This window comes from Ovis aries, chromosome 16 (genome assembly GCF_016772045.2).
Source record: "Ovis aries strain OAR_USU_Benz2616 breed Rambouillet chromosome 16, ARS-UI_Ramb_v3.0, whole genome shotgun sequence".
In the NCBI taxonomy this organism is placed as follows: Eukaryota; Metazoa; Chordata; class Mammalia; order Artiodactyla; family Bovidae; genus Ovis; species Ovis aries.
In genome coordinates this window covers 16,959,956-16,984,506 of record NC_056069.1, presented here as the reverse complement: position 1 = coordinate 16,984,506, position 24,551 = coordinate 16,959,956, and the positions used below count along the sequence as shown (strand labels likewise).

The 24,551-nt window shown below is 38.0% G+C and overlaps 1 protein-coding gene across 2 annotated transcripts in view; it reads left to right on the top strand.

Moving 5' to 3' along the window:
- Nucleotides 1-24,551, top strand: part of IPO11 (importin 11) — a 189,203-nt gene that overhangs the window by 152,161 nt on the left and 12,491 nt on the right. Inside the window, exons 28-29 of one of the 2 annotated variants that reach the window (XM_004016947.6) lie at nt 7,163-7,258; nt 13,873-13,957. In XM_004016947.6, coding sequence (XP_004016996.1) covers nt 7,163-7,258; nt 13,873-13,957 — 181 coding nt within the window. The remainder of the gene's footprint in view (nt 1-7,162; nt 7,259-13,872; nt 13,958-24,551) is intronic. The other variant, XM_060400403.1, reaches the window with a different exon arrangement.

Below are 24,551 nucleotides of genomic sequence, written 5' to 3'. Positions count from 1 at the left end.
TCCATGGGGTCGCAGCGTCGGACATGACTGAGTGACTTAACATTTTCACTTTTCACTCTCCACTTAGGAAGCCCAAGTTAATTGATATGCTGGTATAAATCCACCTGCTTTTAATACTCAGTAAGCCAGTCTACTGAAGTCTGCTCATGGGACTACACTAAGATAAAGTTTTGGCTTTAATACTCAGCTATCAGGGTTTTTTTGTTTGTAAACTCCTGAATGTTGTTTTTCTACTGTGCTGTAGAAAACCTCAGTTTCCATATCCATGAATACAGAAGACCTCATGTACTATATCACTTTAGAGTATAAGGGACTTGAGCATCCGTGGATATCCAAGCACAGTTGTATAGACTAGCATGGAGTTTGGCTAATTCCGTCAGGGGCACTAGACGGCTGTGTTCTAGCATGTGAACTGCCACTCGTGGTACACACTGGTTTCAGAAAATTTCTAAAAGTACATGGTCTCCCCTGGCTACTTTTTACTTTGCCACGTTATACCTGACACTAGATGCGAATGGATTGATGTGAGCAGACTGCTATTAGGAGATGATACACTGAGAATTCCAATAATGTGTTACTCATAAGTCCAGTGTGTAGCACATATAAAAGGAAAAACTGAGCTTTTTTCATAAACAAAAATAGTATAATACCTAATTCTCGGCTTCTTGTGTTTAAAGAAATAATGTATATAAGATTATCTAAGTATAATGACTTTTCTCCTTCTCTCTCTTGTGCCAGACCCGTTGCTGTTTGATTCCTGGTTTATAGCTCTCATTTGATTGTTTCCGTTTTAGATGTCCAATTACATTTTAAAGCATGTAATTCAGAAGGATTGTATATTACAGAAAACAAGATTCTTAATTTATAAAATACAGCATAGAGAGATAATTGTGTGAATAAAATGGAAAGCAAATGCCTAATATTCAAAACTTCATATAGAATACTGTATAAAATTTTTACTTTAAATACTTCGTTTTAAAGTGTTACATTTTACATATTTGGAGGGAACATTTTTGTAGTACTTCAAAAAGGAGAAAAAGACGTTATAACTTCATAGTACTTCTTTTCTTTAAATATCTGTTCTGTATGCCAGGAAAGTACAAGCCTCTTCTAGCTTTTTTGTTACCCCATTCTTCTGGGGTTCTTTTCCCAAACTGCTTAATGAATGTTGCATCTTTCTGAGTGATTTTTTTGAATTTGAATGCTCTGAAGATACATAACTTCTCCTTTTGAAGTGAAGTGAAGTCGCTCAGTCGTGTCCAACTCTTTGCGACCCCATGGGCTGTAGCCTACCAGGCTCCTCTGTCCATGGGATTTTCCAGGCAATAGTCCTGGAGTGGATTGCCATTTCCTTCTCCAGGGGATCTTCCCAACCCAGGGATTGAACCCAGGTCTCCCACATTGTAGACAGATGCTTTACCATCTGAGCCATGATCCCCAAATATGGGCTTCCCAGGTGGTGCTAGTGATAAAGAATCTGCCTGCCAATGCAAATGATGAGGATTTGATCCCTGGGTTGGGAAGATCCCCTGGAGGAGGGCATGACAAGCCACTTCAGTATTCTTGCCTGGAAATCCCATGGACAAAGGAGCCTGGCAGGCTGCAGTCCATGGGGTCACAAAGAATTGAACGTGACTGAGCACACTCACACATACAAATATTGCATAGAATCTTTTTCTTCAGTACTTCTCTTCTAGAATTGACCCTTTTCATTCAAAGCCAAATTACATACCTTTCTACTCTGGGCCATAGTCATTTTCCCTCTTGAAATCCAAGCTTCACTCCCTCTGGTACCTAATAGACACTCCAGAGTGAGTATGGTGTCCCTCTATCTACTGGAATTAACCCTCCCCTCCCCTGGTGGCTCAGAGTGTAAAGCATCTGCCTGCTATGTGGGAGACCTGGGTTCAATCCCTTGTTCGGGAAGATTCCTTGCAGGAGGAATTGGCAACCCACCTTGGTACTTTTGCCTGGAAAAACCCATGGACGGAGAAACCTGGTAGGCTACGGTACATGGGGTCGCAGAGAGTCAGACACGACTGAGCGACTTCACTTGCACTTTTCACTTCTGCCAGCTAGATCTCTGCCTCTTGTGTCCTTTTCTGTGCAGCATGGGTCACACTTTAGTGAAAAAAAACGACAGACTGACTGAGGTTGCCTCACTTCAGTTCTTCGCCCCTACAAGACAGACGTCTGTCCAAACTTGTCTTGGTAGATCTAGAAATTCATCTGCAGGCAGGGGAGGGAGGAAAGGGGTTGAATCCGATGGTCACTTGACTGACTTCTGTAAGCCTGAGTAAGCCATGGGCCAGGACAAGGCTTTCTTCTGACTGGAGTGTGCAGGCAGGGTAGAGGGTGGACCTGTGTCCTCTGGCCTGTGTCCAGTCTGCTTCTGGGAATATCCTTATCCCACCTTCTGTCAGATTTTGGCACTTCTTTTTGTCAATCATTCACTAATTCTATTTTTTGGCTTTCTGTAAACCTCAGGTTCCTAAACCTGTTAGATTTCTGTCAGAACTTTTCAAGCTTTATTCTGGTTCCAGCAGTGTCAGCTAAATAGTCTCTTCATTTATGAGAAAGGGCTGAAGTTACTGCTTTGGCAGTAACCATGCAGTCCAAAGTTTATCTTGTCCGTGTTGCAGTTTGATTATCATAATCTGCTCTCAGCTCATACCATATATGTGCATATCTGAATTGAGGCCTGATTATGTAGAATTGTGTTATTTTCTAATTATGGCAAAGATATGTCTTCCTACCCTCTCCTCAGAAATGTGTGCCCATGCTGGTAGCTCCAGCAGTGATCAGTATGATTTATTGTTGTTTTAGTGGCCAAGTCATGTCCAACTCCTTTTGTGACCCCCATGGACTGCAGCCCACCAGGCTCCTCTGTCCATGTGATCTTCCAGGCAGTAATACTGGAATGGGTTGTTGTTTCCTTCTCCAAGGGATCTTCCCGACCCAGAAATAGAACCCCAGTCTCCTGCATTGACAGACAGATTCTTTTCCACTGAGCCACCTGGTAAGCCCGTGTGTGTGCATGTGTGTGTGTGTGTGTGTGTGTGTGTGTGTGTGTGTGTGTATTCTATTTCAGATTCTTCTCCACTGTAGATTTTGACAAGATACTGAATATAGTTTCCTATGCTATACAGTAGGTCCTTCTTGATAGTCTATTTCATATATACTAATATATATCTCTTAATCCCAAATTCCTAATTTATCCTCCCCCACCTTCCCTCTTTGGTATCCATAAATTTGTTTTCTATGTCTTTGAGTCTATTTGTTTCAGAAATAAGTTACTTTGTATCATTTTTTTAGATTTCACATATTAAGTGATATCATACAATATTTGTCTTTCTCTGTTTAGCTTACTTCACTTAATATGATAATCTCTCAGTCCGTCCATGTTGCTGGAAATGGTATTTCATTCTTTTTTATGCCTGAGCAGTATCCCAATGGAAAATTCTGAAAGAGATGGGAATACCAGACCACCTGACCTGCCTCTTGAGAAATCTGTATGTAGGTCAGGAAGCAGCAGTTAGAACTGGACATGGAACAACAGATTGGTTCCAAATAGGAAAAGGAGTATGTCAAGGCTGTATATTGTCACCCTGCTTATTTAACTTCTATGCAGAGTACCTCATGAGAAATGCTGGACTGGAAAAACACAAGCTGGAATCAAGATTGCCGGGAGAAATATCAATAACCTCAGATATGCAGATGACACCACCTTTATGGCAGAAAGTGAAGAGGAACTCAAAAGCTCCTTGATGAAAGTGAAAGAAGAGAGTGAAAAAGTTGGCTTAAAGCTCAACATTCAGAAAACGAAGATCATGGCATCCGGTCCCATCACTTCATGGGAAATAGATGGGGAAACAGTCGAAACAGTGTCAGACTTTATTTTTTGGGGCTCCAAAATCACTCGAGATGGTGACTGCAGCCATGAAATTTAAAGACGCTTCCTCCTTGGAAGAAAAGTTATGACCAACCTAGATAGTATATTCAAAAGCAGAGACATTACTTTGCCAACAAAGGTCCGTCTAGTCAAGGCTGTGGTTTTTCTAGTGGTCATGTATGGATGCGAGAGTTGGACGATGAAGAAAGATGAGCACCGAAGAATTGATGCTTTTGAACTGTGGTATTGGAGAAGACTCTTGAGTCCCTTAGACTGCAGGGAGATCCAACCAGTCCATTCTGAAGGAGATCAGCCCTGGGATTTCTTTGGAAGGAATGATGCTAAAGCTGAAACTCCAGTACTTTGGCCACCTCATGCAAAGAGTTGACTCATTGGAAAAGACTGTGATGCTGGGAGGGATTGGGGGCAGGAGGAGAAGGGGACGAGAGAGGATGAGATGGCTGGATGGCATCACTGATTCGATGGATGTGAGTCTGAGTGAACTCCGGGAGTTGGTGATGGACAGGGAGGCCTGGAGTGCTGGGATTCATGGGGTCGCAAAGAGTCGGACATGACTGAGCGACCAAACTGAACTGAGTATCTCAATGTGTGTATATGTGTATGCGTGTATATAAACCTCATCTTTATCCATTCATCTGCAGATGGATATTTAGTTTCCTTATTTTGGCTGTTGTAAATTATGTTGCTTGGAACTTTGTGGAACTTGTATTTTTTTGAATTAGAGTTTTCATCTTTTCTGGGTTTATGCCCAGAGTGGGATTGCTGGATCACAGTGGTAACTCCATTTTCTGTTTTTTAAGGAACATTCATTCTGTTCTCCATGGTGGATGCACCAAGTTACATTCCCACCAACAGTGTAGGGGGGTTCCTTTTCCTCTACATCCTCTCCAGCATTTCTTATTTGTACACTTTTTGATGATGGCCATTCTGAATGGTATGAGGGGATACCTGATTGTAGTTTTGATTTGCATTTCTCTAATAATTAGCAGTGCTGAGCATCTTTTCATGTGCCTACTGGCTCCAATACCTTTTTCTAAGCTGTTTCTCACTGAACCACATAAGGCAGACTGTGTCTTTCTTTAGAGTGTTTTTTAGTTCTTTTTTTTCCCCACTTTATTATTTTTTTAAATTTGATTGTAACTGCTTTGTGCTGTATGCTAAATCGCTTCAGTTGTGTCTGATTCTTTGTGACCCCATGGGCTGTAGCCTGCCAGGCTCCTCTGTCCATGGAATTCTCCAGGCAAGAATACTGCATTGAGTTGCCATTGTCTTCTCCAAGGGATCTTCCCAACCCAGGGATTGAACCTACGTTTCTTGCATCTCTTGCACTAGTAGGCATGTTCTTTACCACTAGCGCCACCTGGGAAGCCCCTAACCCCTTACAATGTTGTGTTAGTCTCTGCTGTACACAGTGTGCAGCAGCTCTATGACCTAGAGGGGTGGCTGGGGGAGTGGAGAGAAGTCTTTTAGTTCTTATGTGAAGGATATATAGTGATATCAAAAATATATCTATTTCAATAAGCTGTTATATACACATTAAAATGTAAGAGTGATATCAACTTTTTATTATTTTGCCTATCTGTTGATTTAGTTCTCTAAAATCTGATCACACTTGAGAGTACAGACATACGATTTTGACTTTACAAAGGCAGGAACATTACCCAAACTGTGTTGACTTTGGGAACTACTTTACTGAATATTTAAAACTTAATTATGATTATTAATGCAGTATGAGAAACATAATATGTCCCATGCAGGAATGATACTATGAATTCTCTGGAGAAAAGAGTTAAATAATTTAAATTTTTTAATTATTTTAAAATTCAAATAGCATAATTTTGTGTACCGGTGGATGGTTATATACTTCTTTTTTAAAAGTCAAGCTTATTAAGGTATAGTTCACATAGAGTAAGACCTCTTATAAGCATACAGTTTTGACACCTCATGCGAAGAGTTGACTCATTGGAAAAGACTGTGATGCTGGGAGGGATTGGGGGCAGGAGGAGAAGGGGACGACCGAGGATGAGATGGCTGGATGGCATCACGGACTCGATGGACGTGAGTCTGAGTGAACTCCAGGAGATGGTGATGAACAGTGAGGCCTGGCGTCCTGTGATTCATGGGGTCGCAAAGAGTCGGACACGACTGAGCGACTGAACTGAACTGAACTGAACACAGTATGTAACAGTGCCACACTCAAGGCACAGGATGTAACCATCACCCCAAAAGTTCCCTGTGGTCCCTTTGCCTGGCAACCACTGATGATGTAATTTTGCCTTTCCAGAAAGCCACATACATAAATGAAGTCATGCGGTACATAGCCTTTCAAATCTGTTTTTCTTAGCATAGTGTTTTTTGAGATTTTTTCCAACTTGTTGCATGTATCTCTGTTTCCTTTTATGGCTGATTATTCTGTTGGATAAGTGACCCACAGTTTATCCATTTGTTAGTTGGTGGACATTTGGATCATTTGTAGTTTGGGGTTATGAATAAAGCTACTATAAGTATTCACATGCAGTTCTGAGAATACTTGTTTTGGTCTTGGGTAAATACCTAGGAATGAGATTGCTTACATGTATGGAATGTTTAACTTTATAAAAATTGCGAATGTTTTTTTCCAAAGTGGATGTTTATTCTTACTGGCACTGTATGAGAGGTCCTATTATTACTCACTCTTGCCAGCACTTGGTATTATCAGTCTTCATTGTTTTACTTTTTATTAAAATCTCATTACAGTTTTAATTTTTATTTCTTTGATGACCAATGAATGATATTGAGCATTTTTTCAAGTGCTCATATGCCAGTGGTATGTCTTACTTGGGGAAGTATCTATTCAAATTTTTGCCCTGTTTTTTAAATTTAATTATTTGTTTGAGTTTTCAGAGCCAGGCTCTTCATCAGATGTTTGTTTTACAGATATTTTTTCATAGTCTATGGCTTCAACATTTTATACCTTTATCTTTTTAATTATAACATTAACATAAGACTATAATAAAGTATGTTAAAGTATTTCTTTCCCATCTAATCTACCCACGTAAGTATTTAAGCATAGTGGTAATCTAGTGAAAGAAAATTTTAATGTGATATGCAAAGTACAATTTCTGCTTTAAGAAATATATTTTGAAAGTTTCATTTATACTTTCACACTAAAATTTATCTTCATGTTCAAGAGAATAGTTAGGGAGGAAAAAAAGCAATTGTCTGTTGAAATAATCCATTTCAACATGTTTTGCTCTTCTTGTATTCTAGTGTTATCCAGGATAAATTCTGTGGTATTATAAACATCTCAGTGGAGGGCCTACATGACGTCATGACCGAAGATCCTGAAACGGGAACTTACAAAGAGTAGGTGTATCATTTAATTAATTGCACTTGAACTTCGGTAATTAATTATGCCCTACATTATTTTTGTTTATCATAACCATATAAGCATCGTATGGCAGCTTTCAAATTTTGTCTTTATAATAAAGAAAACTTTTGTTATTTTGCTTGTAATATTGTTTCATCTTGAGATAAGCTAAATTTTTTTTATAGTGAAATTTTGAATTGGGGTTCTTTGGTCTAGTAGTCAGTCGTTTTATGTTTTGACATTAGGTTTTAAAAAAATATTGCAAGTGTAGTTTGTCATATAAATTCCCTTTTTAAGGTTTTTAAATTAATTTATTTTTAATTGAAGGATAATTGCTTTACAGTATTGTGTTGGTTTCTACATACATCAGCATGAATCAACCATAGGTATACGTGTGTCCTGTCCTTGAACCCCTCTCCCACCCCATCCCGCTAGGCATACCACCTTGAATACGCCTGATCTTGTCTTTCAGAATATTTTGAATATGTTGTTTTTTCGACTAACAGTGTTTCCTTGCCCTTCAGGCGAGTTATGGAGAAAAAGGGGAGTGGATTAGCATCCTATATTTGTATTTGACTGGTTGAAGCATCACTGGCACCTCTAAGATAGTAGAGGGTCACATGGTACTTGACTAGTTCCAAAAGAAATTTCAGTTGATCCTTGCACAGGGCAGATGGGGGTTTGGGGCTCCAACCCTCTTCACAGTTGAAACTCCAAATATAACTTTACAGTTGATCCTCTATGTCTGAATTTCTGTATCTGTCGATTCAACCAAGCCCAGATCGTGTAGTACTGTAATATGTGTAGCACTCTCATATGAGCTTATAGAAAAAAGTCTACACAATTCAAATCTGTGCTGTTCAAAGGTCAACTGTATCCTTCAGGAGCTTAGTTAAAATCATGTTATCAGGAATGCTGATAATCTCACATTTATCTGTTAATTTGAGTAAAATTTTTAATCATCATGTCCTTTCATAGTTAGTAGAATCATCACACCTTTCCTCTTAATACTGATATTAATAAAGGGAATATTTCATATAATGATAAGGAAGGCTTCATGAGATTCCAGACTGCTTGACTTCTCCTCAGTAATGTATTTAGCCTGTTTTCCTGGCTTGAGGTTGGCCATTCTAACAGGTGTGATATGATATGGTGGTTTGGGTTTCCATCTCTCTGGTGATCGATGATGTTGAGATCTTTCCTCTGTCTGTTGGCCATCTGTATGTCTAATTTGGAAAAATGTCTATGCAGATCCTCTGACTGCTTTTTAATCAGATTGTTTGATTTTTTGGTATTGAGTTGAATCAGTTGATGTATTTTGGACCTTAACCCCTTATCAGATGCAAGATTTGTAAATATTTTCTTTCACTAAGTTGCCTTTTCCTTCTGTTGGTGGTTTCCTCTGCTGTACAGAAGTTTTTGGTTTGATGTAGTCCCACATGTTTGTTTTTGTTGCCTTTGTTTTCAGAGCAGATACAAAAAATCATCACCAAGACCAGTGTGAAAGAGCTAACCACTGTGTTTTTCTTGTTGGAGTTTTATTGTTTCAGGTCTTAAGTTCAAGTCTTTGATTCATTTTGCATTAATTTTTTGTGTTGAGTTTATCTTTTAGTTTTATCTTTTTGCATGAGTATCTTTTTAGTTAATAGAGCTCTTACTTTATTAAACCAGGAAAATATATAAATGATGCTTATAATTTGCCTTCTACTTGTCTTTGTTTAGACTGGATTCCCTTTTTTTCCTTAAATAATAATTGGTTTTAGGCACATTGAGAAATGAGGTTGACAACCTTTTGCCAAATTTGGGAATAAGGAAGAAAGGAGACTCATAAGTTGTGGTTTTATAGTTAGAGAGTACAAAAAATATTGCCATCAAGGATGTAATTTTTTTAGAAACAGAAATAAAATGTAGGCTTTTATAAGCATTTTCCCCCCTCTTGATATATTGACTCACCAGACAGCTTTTCATAATGGAATAGAGAATATCGGAAGCAGCCTTGGTTCCTTGACTCTGACTTATCCCCTCTGTATTATCCTAACTTGTGTTGGTCTCAGTGACCTCCTTGACGCCTCTCTCCAGTTAATCCTTCTGATCCATTCTGCTCCACTTCTTAAAATTAGAAGCCCAGTTTTGTATAGCATGAAGTTGATGGGACACTGTTCTTTGCTGATCTTCAGTTTACATTAATTGGCCTTTTCTCTTCCTCTCTAAATTCGTTCCCCTTTCCCAAATGTGCCATTTCCTTTGACTTGTAACATTTCTTCTCCTTGGCAGTTCATGCCCTCAGCATTGCCCTGTGTAGCAAATACCTACTTCTAGATTCCTTTCCATAATCTCAGTAAAAAGTCATTGCTTCCTTCTCTGCTTCTTGGTGGCTCAGATGGTAAAGAATCTGCCTGCAGTGTAGGAAACCTGGGTTCGATCCCTGGGTTGGGAAGATTCTCTGGAGAAGGGCATGGCTACGCACACCAGTATTCTTGCCTGGGAAATCCCATGGACAGAGGAGCCTGGGGGGCTGCAGTTCATGGGGTCACAAAGAATCAGACAGGGCTAACAGGAGCGACTGACACTTTCACTTTCTGTTCCTTCATGGCACTTCGTCTATACTACGAACATACAACTGTTAGTTAGTTGGGTATATTCAGTTTAGTGGTCATAAGAGGATTTGAGGCAGTGAGTAAGAAAAGCACATGTTCTTTGTGACTGAAAACTATTAATATGGGACTGAAGGAATTTAAACAAGAAACCTTGAATGGAGAACATGCCATCCAGGTGTAAAACAGCCTTGACTTTACTACCTACCAGGACAAAGACAAGCATTTTCCTGTTATCCTGTAGAAAGGAAGTAGGTGTATCAGGAGAGGGAGACCGTTTCTTGCCCTGAATCCAGAAGTGAGTTTTTGATAAGATCCTTTTGTGATGCTGATATAAGGGACTGTAAAAGGATTTTCAGCGGCAAGTAAGAGAAACCCCTGAGTCAGCTGACTTTAACAATAAGAAAATCATTATCTTTCTGACCCAGAGGGATGGTACGGGGAGGGAGGTGGGAGGGGGGTTCAGGATGGGGAATACGTGTACACCCATGGCAGATTCATGTTGATGTATGGCAAAACCAATACAGTATTGTAAAGTAATTAGCCTCCAATTAAAATAAATAAATTTATATTTTAAAAAATAAATAAAAAGTCTTTATCTTTCAAAACAATTGCAGGTAAGAGAGAGTTTCTCAGGTGGCGCTAGTGGTAAAGAACCCACCTCCCAATGCAGGAGACCTAAGAGACGCAGGTTTGATCCCTAGGTTGGGAAGATCCCCTGTAGGAGGGCATGGCAAGCCACTCCAGTATTCATGACTGGAGAATCCCATGGACAGAGGAGTCTGGAAGGCTACGGTCCATAGGATCACAAAGAGTCTGACACAGCTGAAGTGGCTTAGCACACATGGATGTGAGTGGGAGGCTCTTGGATTAGCTATTCGTGACCGCACAGTACCTTAAAGACCCAGTTCTTCCTACCCCATCCCCTCAACACTTTAGCTTCATATGCAGGCTACTTACCCTCGTTGTCAAAAAGTAGTTCTAGACATTACAGTTCATGACACTGCCGGTGCCAGACGAGTAGTCACCTTTTTCCTCATGTCATTTTAACATCATAGGACACCGTTCTAGAAGTCATTTCATCAGATTCCCCTCCATGTCTAATTGGCTAGAATTTCTTAAACATACTCATGTTGAAAGCAGTCATTGACCAGGGGAATAGGATTTCCTTGATTGCTTACTGAGCCATTAGCGTTGGGGCTCAGATCAGCTTTTTCTGAAGCATACGGTGGACATGAAACAGGAGGATAACTGACAAGTTCAGGGCTCTGTTGGAAAGGAGGACAGTTATACAGGCACCTAAGTGTCCACTGCAGAGACCAATGGAATAGCATCAGTTCTAGTTTTCTTTCTCCCTAAAAAGTGGGTTTCTATAGATTAAATAAAAGTTGTACCTTTAAGCCAGAAATAATAATTTCATATTGCATGCTAATACTGTTGGTTGTGTTTGGCTGGTTGGTTTCTTGTTGGGAAAGATTCTGAGTTAGCCAGCTAGAGTGCCTGGATGTATTTAGTGAATGAGTATAGAAAGTGAGGGGTGCCTGCCTATGCTTATATGTTAATTGTCCCTATTTTAAGCTCTTGTTATTGTAATTTTATTACAATTACTTTTATTGCACTCACAGCCCACATCGTTTAGCTTAGTAAAATTCTATTAACTTTCACCTTGCTTTTTGTGTAAAACATGATTCCCTATCTTTAATCATTTGACTTTTACTTGAAGATTTTTCTGCAGAAGAAAATTTCAGCTTTGGTCTTTTCAATTTTTTTTTTCACTTTCCACCTTTCAGAGACCCAAATGAATGCAATTTTCAGAATTGCAAAGTACAAATATCCTGCCCTCTGACAAAAATGTATATATTTATATCCAGAGTATACTTTGTTATTAATAAATCTTTAGGAAGGGGAGACGGAGAAGGCAATGGCAACCCACTCCAGTACTCTTGCCTGGAAAATCCCATGGACAGAGGAGCCTGGTAGGCTGCAGTCCATGGGGTCGCAAAGAGTCGGACACAACTGAGTGGCTTCACTTTCACTTTTTACTTTCATGCATTGGAGAAGGAAATGGCAACCCACTCCAGTATTCTTGCCTGGAGAATCCCAGGGATGGCGTAGCCTGGTGGGTTGCCATCTATGGGATCTCACAGAGTCGGACATGACTGAAGCGACTTAGCAGCACTTAGCAGCAGGGAAGGGAGAACAGAGAGCTTTTCACTGTACAAGTAAGTTAGCAGATTTTTGAAATGTAGTGAAAAAATTTTGATACAGTATAAAACTTGGTTCCATGGAGATCCAGATTCATCACGATTAAAATTAAAGTCTGCTGCAGACTTCAGAGAGCTAATGTGAAGGAGCTCCATCTTATTATTCAGTTCTAATACAAACTAGAATCGAAACTTTTCCTAGACTTTTCACTTTATTAAATACCTTTTGAGTTGAGATAATGTCATAATTTTCCAACTTTGTGCTCGAGTTATTTGGCCAAGTAGTTGACCATTGAACAATGCAGGGGTTAGGGGCATCCACCCTCCGTGAATGTGAAAACCCAAGGAAATCTTAGTTAGCCATCACCGACAGTCGTCTGGTTCCATGTCCTCAGATTCAACCAACCATGGATTGTGTAATGCTGTAGTATTTTTTTAATTAATTGCTTTTGGCTGTGCTAGGTCTTTATGGTGCATGCAGGCTTCCTCTAGTAGTGAGAGGGGCTACTCTTCATTGCTGTGTGTGGGCTGCTCATTGCGGGGGCTTCTCTTGCTGAGGAGCGTGGGCTCTTGCATGCCTGGGCTTCAGTAGTTGCAGCTTGCGGTCTCTAGAGCACGGGTTCAGTTGTGGGGTATGGCCTTAGTTGCTCTGCGGCATGTGGGATCTTTCCGGATCAGGGATCGAACCTATGTCCCCTGCATTTGCAGGCAGATTCCTAATCACTGGACTGCCAGGGAAGTCCCCGATAGTATTTATTATAGGAAAAAAAATCCATGTATAATTGGACTCCTGCAGTTCAAACTCGTGTTGTTGAAGAGTCAGCTGTACATCATGGTGGACAAAAGCATTGCAGCTCCAAAAGACTAAAGCCATGAAGTGAGTTAGAGATTGGGCTCTTGCTAGTTTTCAGGGTTTCCAATTTCCAGTTTCAGGTTCTTAGTATTTGATTCTATCAGGTGGACTGACTGGGTCAGAGACAGTTGTTTCAAAAATGAATTTTTTAATGACCGAGGATAAGAAGAAAAGGACATTCACGTGCCCTACAAGAGTGAGTCTGATCAAGTTTCTGGTTTCAGCACTTGTCCCTAACCCTGAATCGAAGGTTATTTATATAGCTAAGTCGAGAAATGCCCTTCACGTATACTTGCTACAAAACATAACAGAAAGCAAGCATTCTTTGCCACAGTTTTTTATTGGTTAAGAACTTAATGACTCTGATAAATTACTGAAGTCTGTTCTAAATTAGGAACAGTAAAGTTCATTCTTTTAACTTGATTCACTAGAGAGTATTCATTTTGTCTCCCTGGAACCAGTGTTGAATAGGAAGCTATTTTATCTCTGCTAATGTAAAGAGCAGTGATGCAGATAATCAAAATAAAATGGTCTGTAACTGCCCTGCAGTGCTATCAGGGACAAGTTCTTCATAGCATAGTAATGTCATTTGGAGCACAAAGTAGATTGTTACATAATTAATAGTGTTTTAAAGATGTTGCTGTTTAAATTATTGTTACTATTATGATGTTTCATACTATTATGACATGATGTTTCTAGATTATACAATAATCTAGACATATGAAGATTAATGGTAAAAGAAAAAGTATTAATTTTAATTTTAAGTGTTTCTAAGTATCATTTTTAGAAAGATTATAAAAGGTACACCTTGCTTTTGTCAAGTGGTTTATGGTTCAAAAGTTTCCTATAAATAAATGTCTTATGATTTATTACCTAAATATTCAAGCAAAATGCTCAATGCAAAAGGTATGTTATAGACCTTTTTTTATTTATTTAAAACTTTTTTTAAAAAATTGCAGCTGTATGTTAATGTCTCATCTTGAAGAACCAAAAGTAACAGAAGATGAAGAACCACCCACAGAACAGGATAAGAGGAAAAAGATGGTAAGTTACAAAAGTAGCTTCTAAAATCTGGGAAAATCATATATCATCATTATATTCTGGAGATTTGAAGATACTTGGTGGTCCATTCTTCCATCTATCAATCCATCTGTCGTCCATCCATCTATCCATCCCTTGTTGCAGAATCAATATAAAATAACTGATTTTGAAGGTTTGGGTGTACTTCTAAAACAGATAAATTGTATTCCCAGTGCAGGAAGTTGAGTTTAACTCTTGATCTGAAATAACTGTTTCTTGTCTTAGCAGAGGACTTACTCCTTTACTTATAAGAACCATGTGACACTCAAACCTTACTTAAATTGTAATGCTCATTCTTCTGCTTTGAGATTTATTAACATTTCCTTTTTCCCTGTTAGTTCATGGATCTTGTAATGAATTGTTTTTTGAAATATAAATCTTTATAAGAATGCCTTTAAATTAATGGCTAGATTGTTTTGAAAACCATAACTCTTACCATAAGAATCTGATAAGAAAAGAGTTATTTATAATCATAAATTTGTAAATACTTTGACACATGAATATAAAATAGGTACATAAATAAATTTTTTCTCCTTTTTCTCTTGGAATCTGCTCTAGTCTCCTGACCTTACCAGATATTAACTTCATTGTGTCTTCTGTCCTCATTTGCAATTGAGAACACCACCACTATCTACCTCAAAGGTAGAATAGATAAATTAATATATAAAATGATCATGAGATAATGCTGAGCACCTAATAGTTAATGTTGGGTATCATTATTTTAGTCTACTTGTGATATTCACCTCCTGAATTATCCCACATTAATCCTCAAGGGTTTCATCCTCAGTGTATAGCTGATACTGTACTGTTCTGACAGCTTTCTTTGAAACTGTGTTTGAGTTTAATCCATTTTATTTTGTTTTTATGCTAGGTGTCATCTCCTTAGTACTAGTGTAGAAGAAAGGGCAATATTCAAGAATTTGTAAAATCTGAATGCTGGTCCTGTTTGTGATGTTAAATTATGACCTTGAGCAAGTCACACCATCTCTTGAGAACTATTTTCTCTTCTGAGAAATGAGGGGAAAATTGGATTAGCAAATTCCAAGGGCAGTGAGCTAAAAAATTATTTGTGTGGGTTTTTTTTTTTTTTTTTTTTTAGCTCTTAATACTGTTCCTTTCCTTCCCCAATGTATAGAATCCCAGTGAAGTTTTCAGTTGTGAGTGTACCTCTGGAAATAATTCTCCTGTGAAATGAGACTGCTAAGTGGTATCCTAAATACATGAATAATGTATTTTCTGCGTTTAGAATGATGACAGCCTTTTGGTATAACATAATACTTTATCTTTCCTCTGGCTTTTTTAAACTTGACTATATCATTGATGTTGTGGAAAAATATGATAGCATTTTTCTTAAAAAGACTCTGTACTTGTAAACGAATGATAGGTATCCTGGTTCCTTTTAGTCATCAGCTTTTTGTATACTTTAATAACATGCTTAGTCTGGTTGGATCTACTTTTTGCGTATTGATCTGCTCAGATCTGTTTTTTATTACATATAGAGTGCTTCATAACATCATAGGGTAGTCATTTCAATTCTAACTATTTTGAATGTATGTGAAATACTATCTCAAAGGGTAGTATAAGAACATAGTTTTAGAAATAATCCTTAAAGGTTTTTGATTCAGTTTTGTTATATCCTAAATTTTATTTGAGAGCTCATTATTTTATCATTATTGTTTTATTTTAGGTAGTATTGATTTATAGAACAACTTTTATTTTTTAAAGTGATTTTATTTGAAATTAGTCTTCACAGTAGCTATTGGATGTAGATGTACATTGTCATTTCTGTTAAGATTTCTCGTGCCTTAGATTTAAAGCTTAGTCTTATGCTGTTAATATCAGCATTTATGATCATTGTGGGGATTTTGTATCTTAGCCTTGAATAAATATAAGTATGAATACAGGGCTAATTTTTCAATAACTTTTCAGTAACAAAATTAGTTTCAGTGTAGCTTCAAGGTTACAAAAATAAAATATGTATTTTTTCCCATAATTATATCATCTTTCTTGTACTGTGATGTTTTTAACATTAGAAATTTTTTGAGAACTAACTAGATGTATCTTGGTTGTAATTTCAAAGGGTAGTATTTGCTGGTAGATGGTCATGAATTACTGTTCAAAAGAAAAACCAGTCTAGCATCAAAGATTACCTTCATTTTAAAATGGAGTTTTTTATTTACTCAGAAGGAAACGTGTAGCTGCTTGATTCCAAGGTTACGTAATTGAATGTTTGATTTGCTGTCACTGTTGCCTTAAAGTGGTCCCTAAAATGTGGTGTCTTCATTTCAGTAGCTGCTTTGATAGAGCAAAGCAATGGTGATTGTAATTCAGAAAGATGGATAATTAGTATTATATCAAATGTGACAAATGATTTTCCATAAGTTTATGAAGATTCTCTATATTTCATCTTAAATAAGGATGAAATTTCCGTTCAGAAAAGCTATTAAGCATTCCAGCCTTTTGATTATTTGCTTTTTTAATCCAGCTCCCTCTGTACTTTCTGTTTTGGGGGAACTCATTCTGAGAAGATTGAACGTGGCTCAAGCGGCATTTCATTTCTAAGTTTCCTCTCTGTCCTGTCTGCTTCCGTAGTAGGACAGTGGTTTCATGATCTCTCTTCTATAAAGAATTTAGCTAACACACTAATGTTTTAAGTTGTTTGTAATTTCTTTTTTGTGAAATGCGACATACAAGCCACTTATAAGTTGAAACTTCTCAAATTGAAGTTTTGAGCATATTAATGCTTTCTGGCAACCTTATGGTACCTAAGAAAGCATTGTTAATGTAACATTTGATACAGTAAGTAGAGCTGTTTTGATCATTCTTTCCTGTTAAATATTTCTCAGTTTAAGCCCTAGAAATATTTTTATAATGTTTCTATAAAAATAATCTAGTTTTATGTATACTTAATAGATACTTTAATTGTTAATGAGGTATAAATAAGTTGAACATTATTAAAACTGTGCTAACATCTCACTTACTCGTGGTAGCACAAATAAAGCTCTGTCCAAGCATCATTCATATGTCTTCTGCTTTTGCTGTAGCCCAGCTAAGCAAATTGATGGCATGTTAGGTCTTGTTGCATCTTACTTGATAAGTTCATGACCAAATCCTAGGTCTTATGGTGAATATAGTAAATCTGAGCACACCTTGCGTACTGCCTTTGAGTGAGTATTGTCTACTTTGCTACTACTGCTGGTTCCGGGAGGGACAGAGGTGCTGTGTTCTGGGAATGGAATTTGTTTGAAAATCACAGCCTACAGGTAGCTGATATTTCTCCTTCTGAGAACAGACTGCCTCTTCCTCCACCTTTGCCTCTGCCTCCCACCCTCTTCTTCCTCTCCCTTCAACTTTCTTCCTCTCATCAGCTCTCCCTGAAAACTTGTTTGCCTACCTATGAAATATAGCAGTTTTCGTCAGACTTTTACTTACATGTATGGGATATACTGTTGGAGGGAAGGTTACCCTTTTCAGTTCCACAATGTTATTTTGTAAACCTTTAGTCCAAATATAACCTCAGTTAGGTGCTCTGTGGTGATGGTTTGTTGTGGGATGTTGTAAACTCTCCCTGAATTATTCTGATCACTGAGAACCATTAGGATCTTCCTTTTGGCTATCCCATTTGCCTCTAGAAAAACTCAACAGAACTAGTATAAAGACAGAATTATATTTGATTGTAACTATTTTGGTACTATCTTCTTCTTAATTAAATGTCAGTGCCCTGAATTGTGGGCTTCCTGGCTAGCTCAGCTGGTAAAGAATCCACCTGCAATGCAGGAGACCCTGGTTCGATTCCTGGGTTGGGAAGATCCCCTGGAGAAGGGATAGGCTACCCACTCCAGTATTCTTGGGCTTCCCTGGTGGCTCAGATGGTAAAGAATCTGCCTGCAATGCAGGAGACCCTGGTTTGATTCCTGGGTTGGGAAGATCCCCTGGAGGAGGGCATGGCAATGCACTCCGGTATTCTTGCCTGGAAAATTCCATGGACAGAGGAGCCTGGCAGGCTACAGTCCATGGGGTTGTAAAGAGTTAGACACGACTGAGCAATGAAACACAAGCAGAGCATCTTGAAATGCATGGTAAAAAGACATTTTTATTTTAGAAATAATATGAGATTAGTTCATTATCTTGTTATTCGTGGTTTTTAAACTGCTTTTGTGAATCCTTACCCTATCACATTTGGTAATTGAGGTAGCATACAATTGCTGAAAATGCTCTTTACTATTCAGCTTGCATGAAATGGCGCACTGGTTATGAACTTGGAGCTTTCTGCCTTTTCTCAACATGCCCAGTTTCATTTTCCCCTTTACTTCTCGTGCTACATCTCAACTTTATCTTCACTTGAAACTGATCCCATCCAAAATCCTGAACTCTGACATTTCTCTCTCATCACAACCTTTTCTTCTTCCTTACTAACTATTCCTTTTCTCCTGACAAATCTGCTTTGTCCCTTTATCTGAAACCTCATAATTCATTCTTGTTTTTGCAATCACTTTCCCAGCTTTTGGGCTTTCCTGGTGGCTTAGTGGTAAAGAATTCACCTGCCAATGCAAGAAGTGTGGGGTTCGATCCCTGGATCAGGAAGATCCTCTGAAAAGGGAAGTGGCAACCCGAGTATTCTTGCTTGGGAAGTCCCATGGACAGAGGAGCCTGGTGGGCTGCGATCCATGGGATCGTGGAATTGGACGCAGCTTAGCGACTGAACGTATATATGTATGTACCCAGCTTTTAACCTAGATTTCCTTGTTTTTCTGTAGTTTTTAAAGACACATTGTATAGAGAAGGAAAGAGATAAGGATGATGGCAAACTTGTCATTGGAAACAGTATAAGCGACCCAGTGGCAGTGCAGCATTTCTAAAGTAATAAAAGAAAAAAAGCATTTCTCTTATTCTCACATTACTAAAATAATCTTTTTTTTTTTTTTTTTGGCTGTGCCATGCTGCATGTAGAATCTTAATTACCTGACTAGGGATCAAACCCATGCCTCCTGTATTGGGAGCATGGAGTCTTAACCACTTGACTGCCATTTTTACTACTGAAAATAAAAATTGTTTTATTGAATCTCTACTTAATTTGTAAGTGTTGGTCACTCAGTCGTGTCCAACTCTCTGTGACTCCATAGACTGTAGCCTGCCAGGCTCCTCTGTCCATAGAATTCTTGTGAAGTCTTTTTGAAATTTTATTTTGATGACAATGGAAGATATCCTGTCTTCTGATTTTTCTTTATTCAACAAGATCTCTTTTGTATAGTTCTTCTGTGTATTCTTACCATCTCATCTTAATATCTTCTACTTCTGTTAGGTCCATACCATTTCTGTCCGTTATTGAGCCCATCTTTGCACGAAATGTTCCCTTGGTACCTCTGATTTTCTTGAAGAGATCTCTAGTCGTTCCCATTTTATTGTTTTCCTGTATTTCTTTGCATTGTTTACTTAGGAAGGCTTTCTTATCTCTCCTTGCTATTCTTTGAAACTCTGCATTCAGATGGGTATATCTTTCTTTTTCTCTTTTGCCTTTCCCTTCTCTTTTTCTCAGCTATTTATAAGGCCTCCTCAGATAACCATTTTGCTCTTTTGCATTTCTTTTTCTTGGGAATGGTTTTGATCACTGCCGTCTGTACAGTGTTACGAACCTCTGTCCATATATCTTCAGGCATCATGTCTATCAGATCTAATCCCTGAAATCTATTTGTCACTTCTACTGTATAATCATAAGGGATTTGATTTAGGTCATACCTGTATGGCCTAAATAGTGGCCTAAAATAGTGTTTTTCCCTACTTCCTTCAATTTAAATCTAAATTTTGCAATAAAGAGTTCATTATTAGAGCCACAGTCAGCTCCTGCTCTTATTTTTGCTGACTGTATAGAGCTTTTCCAGCAAAGATATAATCAATCTGATTTCAGTAGTTAGACAACTATCTCTCTATACCTCCACACAATGGCAATAAAGTAGCATCTTCAAAATGAACTATTTTTCTTTTGCATTTGTTTTTTATATTTGACTGGTATACTGCTGTTAATATATCCTTATCTTGATTTTTCGGTGATGCTAAGATGTAACCAAAACTGTCCTAGGACACATAACTTTACCTAAGGCCAGCTATATAAAAATACTAAGTATTTCAAAGTTGGATTGAACAAAACTTTTTTAACCAGTGAGAGCTCAAAGTCAATGTTAAATTTATCCCAAATCTTGAAATACGCTATTGCAGTGGTTAATTCAACTCTCACAGACTGTAGAGTTGCATGTGACATTAAAAATTCCAAGAGGATAGGAAATAATGACTTGAAATAATCCAACTGAGATGTAATAAAATCACAAATTGATAACCAGACATCCTCCTGAGATAGCAGTTTTTCCCTTGATGAAGCTAAAATGTTAATCAAAAAGTAGTCTGAGATCCAGAGGTTAAGATCTTTCACAGTAGGCTACATAATAGTAATCAAAAGACACTGCAAAAGACAATTCTATGGAAAATGCCCTTGGAAGTAAATGAAATGATGCTTCTAAGTTTTTGTTTTTAGTTAAGATTTCAGATTAATTGCCTGCTGACATCAGTATTGTTCTTGAGTATTAAAAAACTCATTTGTATTGAGTTTTTTAATTTTAATGAGGCAGCCTCATTATTCATTATTTACTTGCAAAGAGTCTGATATGACTGAGTGACTGAACAACAACAAATTGAATTGTTGCTAAAAACCTTAGGAAAAGTTCAGTAATTTGCCACTCTTCACTGGGAAACTTGGCGATTTGGTATTGACTCAGAGAAGGCAATGGCACCCCCACTCCAGTACTGCCTGGAAAATCCCATGGGCGGAGGAGCCTGGTAGGCTGCAGTCCATGGGGTCGCTAAGAGTCGGACACGGCTGAGCGACTTCACTTTCACTTTTCACTTTCATGCATTGGAGAAGGAAATGGCAACCCACTCCAGTGTTCTTGCCTGGAGAATCCCAGGGACAGAGGAGCCTGGTGGGCTTCTGTCTATGGGGTCGCACAGAGTCAGACATGACTGAAGTGACTTAGCAGTAGCAGTGTATATAAAGAAGATACAAGAGACATGGGTTTGATCCCTAGGTTGGGAAGATCCCCTGGAGGAGGAAATAGCAACCCACTCCGATATTCTTGCCTGGATAACCTCATGAACACAGGAGCCTGGCAGACTGTAGTCCTTGGGGTTACACAGAGTCGGACATAACTGAGCACACACACCCCCATGCAAATAAAGTCTTCATATTCTAGATGAAGCATATGGCCTAGTTTAGGAGCACTTAAGTAACATTCCAGGGAACTTTAGACTGTCTTCTTGATGGTTTTTCCTACTTTATTCCTCTACTGCTTCTTTTTCTCAATAAATTATCAGTAATGCTAGTTGTGTTTTTATAAGGAGCCTATCTTTTGAAGAAAGGGGAATTTAGGAAACCTTTTCAAAGAATTGTTCTACATCAGGAAGTTCCTATTTTGAAGACTTTTTTTTTTTAATTACGAAAGTAACCTATACTAATTTAAAAGTCATGAAATCTTTGTCTGATGTGGAATACCCTTTTCCAAGGCAACATTTATAATAATACCAAGATATTCCTTCCCTTTTCATTGTGTGAACATTTGTACTGGTGGTGCTAAAACCATATGGGGTACGCTGTTATACCGTATGGTATAACTGCTGGCCCTTCAGCATTGATAAGGTCAGTGGCAGCTAACTATACAACTATACTAGTAGTCGTTATATTCTCCACTACCATACTCTGAGTTTTTGTTTTTTATAGCCAGTTTCATTTTAGAGTGTTTTTGATGACACAGTACAAATTATTAAGTTTCCTAAATCTCCACTCTTGAGTGTACATCTTTTAAATATTTTCTGTCAAAATGGTAATGTCCACTGACAGTGGTTGGTCTTGAGGAAAACTACTTTCTGATTGAGTTTTGAGCTGAATTAAACCTTGTTCACGAATGCCACTTGAATGTGGATGTAGAAGAGCATTTGAAAGATAAAGATGATTATTCACACTTGAGTATTTGGCATGCATTTTCTTGAAAGCAAGCACATCACTTCAAGGAAAACAACTAACAATTTAAATTTGTATGCCCAGTGGTAGTATATGAATTATCCTGTACCCTGGGCATTATGATAATTAGAAAGCAATGCTTTTTTGTTTAATGTATTTTCTCTAATTATGAGTGAGGCCTACGAATGAATGACTTGTTTATATATTTTTTTTTTATTAGAAAGTATATTTGGTTATTTTTCCCTTTGGTTTTAAATAAGAATGACAGATTGTTTCCCAGGAATGGTCATAATAATATTTCCCATTCCACATGCTATTCTTAAAATGTGACTTTGACATTCTTCCTCCTTAAAAGGATACATCTGTATTTCCTTTTGTTGAAACTGGTCAGGCTTGCCGATGCTTTATGACTGCTCAATCTAGATCATTAGGTATAGATTCTACTTTATTCTCCAGGAACACTTATGCCTGGACCAGAGCTGCCATGCTGTAAGGGAACCCTAGCATCCACAAGGAGAACATAGGTCTTATTTTCCCCAACTGAAGTCACAGGTAACAACCAGCATTAATTGCTAGGCACATAATCGAGGGACTCTTCAGATGGTCCCAGCTGCGAAGATGACTTGAGTCACTTCTGGCCTTCAAGTCTTCTCAAACGAACCCCCAGAGACTGTCCACCCTCAGTCCACTCTTAGGAATTCCAGATCCACTGACTCCATTAACAGTAGAAGAGCTGTTTTATGACACGTGGTTTGGAGTAGTTCATTAAGCCACCGTCAGAAAACTGAACAAACTCTTTATAGATTAAAGAAATCAGCCCTTAATTCTCACCTTTGTTTCCATTTATTCCTCTATCTGTCTGTCTGTCTGTCTAAAACTAGGAACCAGAGTTAGGCTTATTAGGTTGTTAAAGTGAGGGAGAATGCAACATGATGGGGAACACAGGGTGTGTCACAGTGAGCGAACCAAGGAAGAGTTTTATAGGGCTTCGAGAGCTAAAGTTTAGCCATAGAATGGTTTTGTCAAAGACTGGTCAGAATCTGCAAGCCAGTCGTTTTGCTGGGACAGTCATTGGTCTTGCCTGTGACAAGTTCATGCAGTTACCGTTTGACCAGACGTCAGTTTCCTTGACTTGGAGCACATGGATCTCAATGAGCTCTGTTAAAAGAGTTTGAGCTTAGAGTGCTTGTCTTGCACGCCATGATTTAGGATAGTTTTCCTGTTTGTAAGTCCTGGTACAGTTTTGCAAGTAGTGGTCTCTGCTTCAATTCTCAGATTCCCCCTTACAGCTGTTAGTGAGGCTTTATTTTTCCTTTTCACTCCCTTTGACTTGCTTTCTGAAAGATGAAGCTTTGTCTTCTGAGCACCTGTCGATCCAGATCTGCACTGCTGTTTGAGAGACCATCACCACGTGTTGTTTTCACCTCTTTAATTGTTAGCGATTTGTTAATTTTAACCTTTTTTTTTTTTAACTCTTCTTTTGTTGTGTTTTGTTTTATGGCAGGATTGGAATAGCTGCCCCCACTCTCAAGAAATAATTTCTCATGTTTTTAATGGGCTTACTCCATTTAAATCTTTAACTGGAAATTTTTTTTATAAGAGTGAATTGAGCATCAACTTTATATATGTATTTATACACACACACATACATATATGGCTTCTGTCACAAGATTAATCCATAGCCTACCCCTTCTTTACTATTTTGAAATGCTACCTTTATTAGGTACTACATGGCTAGACTTGCATGAAGTCTACATCCCTGCCTGTTTTACTTACTGTAACCTAACTGTATTTTGGAGAAGGCAGTGGCAACCCACCCCAGTACTCTTGCCTGGAAAATCCTATGGACAGAGGAGCCTGGTAGGCTGTGGTCCATGGGGTCTCTAAGAGTCGGGCATGACTGAAGCAACTTAGCAGCAACAGTGTATTTTAATAATCATCAATGATTTCTGAGGATATTTTACTTGAAAATTCATCATAATATAATTTTTAAGATAAACTGAACACTTACTAAAGAACTGTTAATTATCTCCGTCCAAAGTGAGAAAGAGGTACGGTTACTGGAAAACACCAAAAAAAGGACTGTTTGAAAGTCAGAGGCATAAGACTTCTGCTGTTTTGATGCTAAGAATTGCAGATTTATTTTCCTTTTAGACTATTTCTTAAATCTTTCTAATACATACATACATTCACGTTATATTCCAGCTAATTCTTTTGAGCAGTGCATTGAAAGTAATTGCTTCTTTGTTGTCTCACCCTGTGTGATGTGAATAAAGACATAGTTTTATCAATAGCTAAGGTGTGCTATTGTGATTCAGAATCAAATGAAGAAAATATGAGAAAGAACATGTCCATTTGTATTAATTGAAAATAATTAAAATGATTTAATTCTGTATAAAGGGATACAAATAAAATATCCTTTCTGATGAAAGAGGATTTGTTAACTAAAGAATTAGCAAATTAATTATTTCATAGGATTTCATTGTATCCTAGCTACTCGAATTCATTTTTACATAAACCACAGCAAAGTGAAATGATTTGAAACAGCTTTCA